General features: G+C 34.3%; 1 protein-coding gene across 6 annotated transcripts in view; it reads right to left on the bottom strand.

Moving 5' to 3' along the window:
• Positions 1 to 7,683: 7,683 nt before the first annotated feature.
• Positions 7,684 to 10,159, bottom strand: part of LOC136029356 (uncharacterized) — an 83,705-nt gene continuing 81,229 nt past the window's right edge. For 3 of the 6 annotated variants that reach the window (XM_065707663.1, XM_065707665.1, XM_065707666.1), the window contains one exon: positions 8,333 to 8,715. In XM_065707663.1, coding sequence (XP_065563735.1) covers positions 8,557 to 8,715 — 159 coding nt within the window. In that variant the 3' untranslated portion in view covers positions 8,333 to 8,556. Of the gene's footprint in view, positions 8,716 to 10,159 lie in introns of all 6 variants that reach the window. The other 3 variants (XM_065707662.1, XM_065707664.1, XM_065707661.1) reach the window with 2 other exon arrangements.

Below are 10,159 nucleotides of genomic sequence, written 5' to 3'. Positions count from 1 at the left end.
TACCAGCTAAATAAATCACTGCTAATGGGCACCATGCAGATTTATCTATCCTAATTTTTAATGTTCAAAGTGTTCAAAACAGGCTTAGTTTCAGAAATTAGGCTGAGAAGAACCAAAACATTTTGTATTAAGACCAAAATTTCACTAAAAAACTGTTTAATTTTAATTTTATTTAGTATATTAGTTTTTTTTTAACAAAGACCTCCAAATATAATTAGAGAGAAATGTTCTCAGACAATTCATGCATAAACAGCTGTGACTAATGGTGCTTAAGTCATGCACATTCAAATTTAACGTTATTTCTTTACTGCGTGACAAAAAGAACTCAGATGGTTCTTCAAATATCATTTAATTAAATAAAAAAAAACGAGTTTTTTCAACTGAAAGTAAGGAGTGACATCAAAACTTAAAACGCACAGAAATTACTTCGTATATGAAAGAGGCTGCTTCCTCATCAACGCCCCGCTCTTTACGCTAAAGTTTGACTCTTTCTCTCAATTCTTCTTTCTAAAACAGTAAAAAACTTTAGCGTAAAGAGCGGGGCGTTGATGAGGAAGCAGCCTCTTTCATATACGAAGTAATTTCTGTGCGTTTTAAGTTTTGATGTCACTCCTTACTTTCAGTTGAAAAAACTCGTTTTTTTTATTTAATTTCTGAACGTTTTTGAATCAATGCATGTTTTGATTTTGGCTCTCCGCAGAGGAATAATCAAAACGAAATTTGCATATTTTTTTTTTGGCTCAATGGCTTTCTCATAATTTTGATCGAATGATTTTGAGAAAAAAAGAGCGGGGGACGAAGCCTAGTTGCCCCCCGATTTTTTGGCTAATTAAAAAGGCAACTAGAACTTTTAATTTTTTACGAATCTTTTTATTGGTAAAAGATTTACGTAACTTATAAATTAGCTTACGTAAAGAACTTTTGTATTCTCATGTTTTTATTACATATATGAGGGGATTCACCCCATCGTCAGTACCTCGCTCTTTACACTAAAGCTTAAATTTTATCCCAATTCATTAAGAATGACCCCCTGAATCACAAAAGCCGTAGAATAAGTAGTTGAAATTACCGAAAATACTTTAGCGTAAAGAGCGAGGTATTAGAAGGAGGTGAGCCCCTCATATGGGTAATAATTTCTGTTTGTTTTAAGTTTTATTGCTGTTCCTTACTTCCAGCTGATAAAGCTTTTTCACTTTTATTTTTTAATTGTTTTTTTTTTTTAAATAATGCTAGTAAATCCTGCTCTCCCTTCATGGAAATTTTCTTCAGCCATTACAAATTCTCGAAGGAAAGCTCCCCCAGCATTTCCCCCTCTTCTCAACCCCTCCCCCAAACCAAAAAAATCCTCCTGAAAACGCCTGTATACTTCCCAATAACCATTACTATATGTAAGCACAGGTCAAAGTTTGTAACTTGTTGTCCCTCCCACAGGGACTGTGGGGGAGTAAGTCGTCCCCAAAGACATAGTTATAAGGTTTTTCGACTACGCTGAATAAAATGGCTATCTCAGAATTTTGATCCGTTGACTTTGGGAAAATAATTAGCGTGGGAGGGGGCCTAGGTGCCCTCCAATTTTTTTGGTCACTTAAAAAGGGCACTAGAACTTTTCATTTCCGTTAGAATGAGCCCTCTTGCAACATTCTAGGACAACTGGATCGATACGATCACCCCTGGGGGAAAAAAAAACAAACAAAAAAACAAAAAACAAATAAACACGCATCCGTGATCTGCCTTCTGGCAAAAAATGCAAAATTCCACATTTTTGTAGATAGGAGCTCGAAACTTCTACAGTAGGGTTCTCTGATACGCTGAATCTGATGGTGTGATTTTCGTTAAGATTCTATGACTTTTAGGGGGCGTTTCCCCCTATTTTCTAAAATAACGCAAATTTCTCAGGCTCGTAACTTTTGATGGGTAAGACTAAACTTGATAAAACTTATATATTTAAAACCAGCATTAAAATACGATTCTTTTAATGTAGCTATTGGTATCAAAATTCCATTTTTTAGAGTTTTGATTACTATTGAACCGGGTCGCTCCTTACTACAGTTCGTTACCACGAACTGTTTGAAAACTAGCCAAAGACTCCATCGGACAATAAGCATAAAAGGAAATATACATTCTTTAAAGCATCAGAAACCAACTGACTCTCATTTCACAAAATAGGAATACTAGCTTTAGGCACCCGTCGTACAATATCACATGATTGTTTTCAGATGGGTGATAGGGTGGAGGTTTCGGAAACTCAACGCTTATATAAAGTAAGATGCTCCATCGTTTACAATCAATTTAAAATCATAACCACACAATCTGGGTAGCCCGAATAAATCCTCACCGCTGGAGTAACTTCCTTTTGGAGGGATAAAAAAGCACGCTTTTCAAAATGAAAAAATATGGTTTCTTTAAAGATTAAATAAAAAAAACAAGTTTTTTGAAATGAAAGTAAGGAGCGACATTAAAACTTAAAACGAACAGAAATTACTCCGTATATGAAAGGGGCTTTTCCTCCTCGACACCCCGCTCCTTACGTTAAACTTTTTTATTGTTTTAAAAAGTAGAGTTGCGAGAAAAAATCAAACTTTAGCGCAAGGAGCGGGGTGTCGAGGAGGAAAAGCCCCTTTCATATACGGAGTAATTTCTGTTCGTTTTAAGTTTTAATGTCGCTCCTTACTTTCATTTCAAAAAACTTGTTTTTTTTATTTAATTTCTGAAATTTTTTGAATTAATGCATGTCTGATTTTGGCTCTCCGTACATAAATTATTAAAATGAAATTTGCATATTAATTCTTTTTTTGGCTAAAATGGCTTTCTCTTAGTTTTGATCAGACGATTTTGAGAAATAAGGGGTGGGGAAGGAGGCCTAGTTGCCCTCCAATTTTTCGGTTACTTAAAAAGGCAACTAGATCTTTTAGTTTTTAGCGAACGTTTTTATTAGTAAACAAAATACGTAACTTAAGAATTAACTTACGTAACAAACTTTTATATTCTTATATTTTTGATTATATATATGAGAGGGTTGGTCCCCTCGTTAATACCTGGCTCTTCACACTAAATCTTGTTTTGTCCCAATTCTTTAAGAATGACCCCTGAATCAGAAAGGCCGTAGAATAAACAGTTGAAATTACTTAAAAATTTTTTAGCATAAAGAGCGAAGTATTTATCTCCTCCTAAATACCTCGCTCTTTATGCTAAAATTTTTAGAACCCCTCATATGCGTAATAATCTCTGTTTGTTTTAAGTTTTAATGCTTCTCCTTACTTTCAATTGAAGAAACTTTTTCATGTTTATATTTTCATTGTTTTTTTTTTATAGTAATGCTAGAAAGTCCTGCGCCCTTCTCATTGAATTTCTCTTCCCCCATGAAATATGTCTCCAAGGAAAGATCCTCCCATGTAGCCCCCTCCCCTGAACCCCACACCCGAACCAAAAAAATCCCCTTGATAATGTCGGTACATTTCCCAGTAACTATTACTGTATGTAAACATTGGTCAAAGTTTGTAACTTGCAGCCCCTCCCCCAGGGACTGTAGGGGGTAAGTCATCCCCAAAGACATAGTTATTATGGTTTTCGACTATGCGGAACAAAATGGCTATCTCAAAATTTTGATCCGTTGACTTTGGGAAAAAATGAGCGTGGGAAGGGGCCTAGGTGCCCTCCAATTTTTTTGGTCACTTAAAAAGGGCACTAGAACTTTTTATTTCCATTAGAATGAGCCCTCTTGCAACACTCTAGGACCACTTGGTCGATACGATGACCCCTGGGAAAAAAAAACAAATAAACACGCACCCGTGATTTGTCTTCTGGCAAAAAATACGAAATTCCACATTTTTGTAGATTGGACATTGAAATTTTCTCTATGAGGGTCTCTGGTACGCTGAATGCGATGGTGCGATTTTCGTTAAGATCCTATGACTTTTAGGGGGTGTTACCCCCTATTTTCCAAAATAAGGCAAATTTTCTCAGGCTCGTAACTTTTGATGACAAAGACTAAATTTGATGAAACGTATATATTTAAAATCAGTATAAAAATCCGATTCTTTTGATATATCTTTTAGCATCGAAATTCCGTTTTTTAGAGTTTCGTTTACTATTGAGCCGGGTCGCTCCGTACTACAGTTCGTTACCACGAACTGTTTGATTCCCATATTCGGTTAAGTTTCACTCTTATTGTTATGGGAATATTTCAACCCGCTTGGAAGTGCGTCAAGGTGGTGTTCTTTCACCGTATCTTTTCAGTATTTGTATCCGCAGTGTGTTATACAAAATTATGCCCTTTCTTTTTTGTAAATTTGGTAAATGTCTCTTGTATTGCATATGCGGATGATATACTTCTAGATCTAGCCGTTCTAGATCTAGCCTCTCGAATTCCGTATCATCTATTTCAAAACATTTCAAAACTGCTGGTCTGTCATTGAATATTGATAAGTGTGAGTACCTAGTCTTTAATGCAAAGTCTATGCCCATTTGAAATCCGCGTTCTAACTTCTCCATGCATTGTGTCTCTGGTTTGCGGCGGTCAAGCATTCATATTTATTGGAATCTACTAGCTTTTAGGATCAATATTGTTCGGCATATTAAAGAAAACTTAAAGCGGGTTATGGTAAAATAGTAGCTAATCTGGTCATTATTATCGAAAAGCGCTTGCATTGCTATACACTAGTTTTTGCGACCATTCAATACTTTTCATATCCGCCATTTCACCTATCCTGAAAAAAGACAAGATCTGGCTGAATTGTGTATATTATATTTCCGCTATTGTAAGTTTCTGTTTCATTTACCCCGGTCTTATAGGAAAAAGAAAATAATTCGGTATTTCGGGGCTTCTGACATTATTACTCCTTTGCGGAAGTTAGGCTCAAAATTGGAAAAGGATTATATTTTTTCTCTGGGCCCCTTCCACCTCTTAGTTCGTTTATTTTCCCGTTAGTTTTCACCTGTTTTCGCTTTATAGTTGTGTTATCTCTTAGCAGTTCTTTCGTTAGTTGAGTTATGGTTGTGGGATATATGTTTTATCGCTCGTATAGTTGTGTTATTTTCAAATTATACTCCATAATAGAGAGGCTCCGAACACCAAGCATTGTATATTAAGCTCTGAATTTGACGTTTTTTTCTAACGTGACCAGATTAGTCCTGCGCCCTGCGCCCTTTTCATTGAATTTTTCTTCCCCCATGACATATTTCTCCAAGGAAAGATCCTCCCACATAGCCCCCTCCCCTCAAACCAACCCCCAAAACCAAAAAAAATCCCCCTGAAAACGTATGTACACTTCCCAATAACCATTATTATATGTAAACACTGGTCGAAGTTTGTAACTTGCAGCCCCTCCCCCAGGGACTGTGGGGGAGTAAGTCATCCCCAAAGACATAGTTATTATGGTTTTCGACTATGCTGAACAAAATGGCTATCTCAAAATTTTGATCCGTTGACTTTGGGGAAAAAATGAGCATGGGAGGGGGCCTAGATGCCCTCCAATTTTTTTGGTCACTCAAAAAGGGCACTAGAACTTTTCATTTCCGTCAGAATGAGCCCTCTTGCGACATTCTAGGACCACTTGGTCGATACGATGACCCCTGGGAAAAAAACAAAAAAACAAACAAACAAACAAATAAACACGCACCCGTGATTTGTCTTCTGGCAAAAAATACAAAATTCCACATTTTTGTAGATAAACTTCTACATTAGGGTTCTCTAAGACGCTGAATCTGATGGTGTCATTTTCATTAAGATCCTACGATTTTTAGGGGGTGTTTCCCCCTATTTTCCTAAATAAGGCAAATTTTCTCAGGCTCTTAACTTTTGATGGGTAAGACTAAACTTGATGAAACTTATATATTTAAAATCAGCATTAAAATTCGATTCTTTTGATGTAGCTATTGATATCAAAATTCAATTTTTTAGAGTTTTGGTTACTATTGAGCCGGATCGCTCCTTACTACAGTTCGTTACCACGAACTGTTTGATAAGAGTTACTTCTCTTTTCAATAAGCGACATGCTTGACGCAAAAAAGGTCTAAGTATCAAGTATATATTTACTTCTGTGATGTACGCTTGTTATTATGACCATGATAATCGCGCCTACAAATTTGGGTCTTTCTTGCTATCCGATTACTTAGCTTTTATTGTACTAATCTTTATTTTTAATTACCTGATCAAGGTTTTTGGCTCCAGAAATGACAAGGGTATGCCAAAAGTTTTGGCAACTATCAGTTTTTTTTATGTTTCAAGCTCTTGTTAAGCCCCCTTCTTAGATGGTGTAGTTTCTACTAGTCTTAAGTTATAAATGGAGTAATGAGAATCCTTCATTTAATAGCAGAAATAAGGCAAATTAAATTAATAACGGTAAAGTAGGACATCTATCTATTTTCTGTTTCATCTCAGTATTGAAGAAACAAAGGGTTAAAAGTTCAAAACTTTCATTGGTTCAAAAGGAGTAGCTTCTTTCTATCCTTTTTTTTGCCTCTTTCAGTTGTTTTCTATCTATAAAAAACAGATTAGTAGAGAGGAGAAGGTATGACCTCTTCTAGTAGTTTTATATATGAATTAAGACGATACAAAACAGCCTACTTCAAAATGTATAAGCTTTCTATAGTACATAATCCTCACGAGCCTTTTTACACCAACTAAAGTAAGGGCTTTAAAGGAGTTTAAAGTTGTTATTCTAGGGATTACTTAAATTTAACTCTTGCCCAAGTACCATATGATTACCGGATGAGGGTTTCCTGTTAATACTCACCAGTATATCTTCTGGTATGTATAAATTTACCCTTTGTTGCTTTAACACCAGGACTCTGACCAATATAGTATTTGAGATTTCCCCAAAAGGAAGGTACACCACATTTTTAGAAAGAATGTGAAAGACCAAGGAGTATTACTAAACAATTTTTTTTTTTTAACAAGCTTCTTTACAACACACATTCCGAATTTAACAGCATACTTGAGAAAGAGATAAAAAGAAAAAAAATGTACACAGATATGTAAAACACAAAACTCCGATTTTAATTTAATACGAGATCAGAACAAAAGTAAAAAAAAAACAAAAACGCTAAGAGGTAGAAGAATAAAAAACACTTTTCAAAGTGCTACGTAATTGCTTCCAAAACTTTTTTTAAACTTCATTACAAAAATTAAAAAAAATTCTCAATTCTTTTTTCGTTTCTTTAATGATTTTTTTTTTGTAGTAAATGGAAAATTTATAACAGTTTCTTTACTAATTTATATAATGTCATAGTTTTTCTACTGGTTACATGATAGTTGGCTAATAAACTGACTTGTTGGCTATATTGTTAGCTACACGTAGCTGGTTTGTCTACTGGCTACATAACTACTGGCTCACAATCTAATGTCAAACTAAAAAATTTTAGCTCTCATTCAGTTTTAGATCTTTCCATTCTTTCAGATTCGTAGGTGCAAAGAACAAACTTCAGTCGTATCATTTTTTATCTTTTGTTATGTAGGCTACAGCTAGATACTTATAAGTTTCAAAATCTAAAGCCGAACTAGTCTACGATTCTTTTTGAAACAGTTCGATTGTTTCAACAACAATCCTACTCCGATTGTTTTATTGTCTAATTGTCACTTGCTTATGTGTTGTTAAGAAGAGTGGCTCATTTAGTGCATAATCTACTTCCGTTGTTTTTACATTGAGTAGCTATAGTATATATTGGTTTGATTTTTTTTCTTTTAATTGCCTTTTGATCTATATTCTCGACTTGTTTGTAAACTTTTATGCTTTAATTTCAACGCTATTGTATATCGGCGAATATTCATTTGACTGTTTTTCTTCTTATTTTTCTTCCTACCGTCCACAGACGCTTTGTTTTCATGTCTTACTTCTTTGGATTTACACATCGGTATCAAAATGGCTTTTTAGCCAATATATATGATTTAAATTTTTAGGAGCTCGGATAAAACTTGTAAATAAATTAAATCAAAACCCCAATCATTTATAAAGCTAAATCTTTAATTACATTTTACATGCAGCTATGGATAACAATTATCAAAAACTACTGATTGAAAATACCATAATAAATTTTTTGGCAAGGTTTACAATATGACAAATAAGTAGCCTGTCAATAAATTGCGGATAAATATGAATTTGCAAATGATTGGTAGCCAGCAAGACTGTATCTAAGATTTTTGTTCTGGGGGGGGGGGCGGTTACAAAAAAATATTTTAGCCAGCTAGAAAACCTGACAAACAGGATTTGAGAATCTCGAAAGACAATATTCCATGATTAAAAGTGAGCATTTACAAGATTGAGTGAGATCCAAATCTAAATATTTTCACAGAGTAAATAGACCATTCCACAAAATCTAGTTCCACTATAATTACAGAGAAAAAGATGATAATATTACTTGTAAGATTTTATACTGTATTTCTTAGACATTGACCATAAATTTAGAAAATTCTTTTGGTTCTTTTTTTGGTTCCATAAATGCTATTTGATTAATTTTTGTACTAACTATCCTGCTATCAACTTATTGACTCAGAATATTAGTAATTTCTGCCAAGAACAGGAACTTGTGGAGAGATCTAGAATACAAACAAACAAAAAATCACAAGATATACAGTTCTGGTTTAGACGGTGCTCTTGCTTCTTGCATGATTCGCAGTCTTGGACCAAGAGGGATCCCCATATTTAGAAGTCGGTCTTCTGTTAAGTAGGGCAGTTCTATAAGTCCCACTTTTTCTTCTTCAAACAGGGAGGCATATTTCTGAAAATAATGCAAGAGGTAATAAAGAAGAAGAAAAATTGTGCAGTTATATCCTTCTCGTCATTGTTCAATTTTGTAAATACTTATTCCCTGCTTTCTTTTTATATCGGTGTGGTCATAACCATTGTATTTGCCAGTAATAAAATATTTAGTATGATACTTTTTACTTAACTAAATATAAGAGAATAGATTAAAAGTCCTTACTGGGGTCATAAAATTGATCGATTGGAGCGTTTACTTCAGAGTTAATAATCATTATCTTTTTTCTATATGGTCCTATATGTTAAATGCTTTGAAAAAGTATTGTGTTTAACCTGGCCTAAATTCTCCATCAGAATAAAAAAGAGACCAAATAGAGGACAATATAACAAGAGACCAAAATAGTGGACACTTAAACAAGAATTTGCTCCGAAAATGAGGGCATGTTTAATAAATGAAAAAAAAAAAATATTATTACAGCCGTCTTTACTGACAAGTTCTTTTTCAGATTTAAATTAACGGTCGCAATGGGCTGGAATTCGTTATTTACAAGGTTGCGTTTGACATAGCAACTAAAAGGTTCTTAAAGGTTCAGTTACCGGGGTAGAATTCCTGGAAAGCTCATGTTTTTTCTCATTGGACTAAAAGCTACGTACGGTAGTTTAGAATTAGACAAACCATTTAGGTTTCTTTGTCTTTGCAGATACAAAGGCCAAAAATTTTCTTCGTCAGAAGATATTACAGAAAATATCCTGTATTTAGACAACTTAAAAATTCTCATTTCTTTAAACATCAAATAAATATGCAAATATGCCTAAGAAGTAGGAGGGGGAACCTAGCCCCTATTCCCTTTTAAGATAGGCATATCCATAAAAAACAACAGCATTACTTGTGTTTCACAAATTGTCTCCTCTCATTCTTCCTACTTTGTGACATACAACCCTTGAAAAGAAACTTAATCAATGAAAATAACTATAAACATAGAAAAAAAATTATTGGCAACTATGATCTTATTAGAACACCATCGATTTGGCTTTTCCTTGATTTCCATTTTTAATAAATGAAACCCCGTTGATTGTGGAATAGTAAAGATATTCTCCAGGACAATGGCAGGCATGTATGCAGGAAGCCTGTGTGATCATATTAATCCCCTCTCCTAAGACAATATATTTTTCAATTCCCCTATATTTTCAGTTTAATTCCCCTATTTCTTATATTTTTCTTCAAGTTTTCCACTCCTCATCTTAGCTTAATCTATGCTTGTGTGCATCCACGCAGCTATAAAGACTCCTGTCAATTACATATATTTATGTACGTATTCCCTTGGATACATTACAGAACAACTCCGTCAATTTTTGTTTGTTACTAAAGGAAAGGTCATGGATAGAAGCCAATAATTTTGGAGAAATACGCCAATATTTTTTAAGAACTCTGGACATCTCTTCTAGTTTCCTGTCTTTAGTGC

The sequence above is a fragment of the Artemia franciscana genome, chromosome 7 (genome assembly GCF_032884065.1).
Source record: "Artemia franciscana chromosome 7, ASM3288406v1, whole genome shotgun sequence".
NCBI lineage: Eukaryota > Metazoa > Arthropoda > Branchiopoda > Anostraca > Artemiidae > Artemia > Artemia franciscana.
Note: the sequence above shows the minus strand (reverse complement) of the source record. Positions and strands in the feature narration are given on the sequence as shown.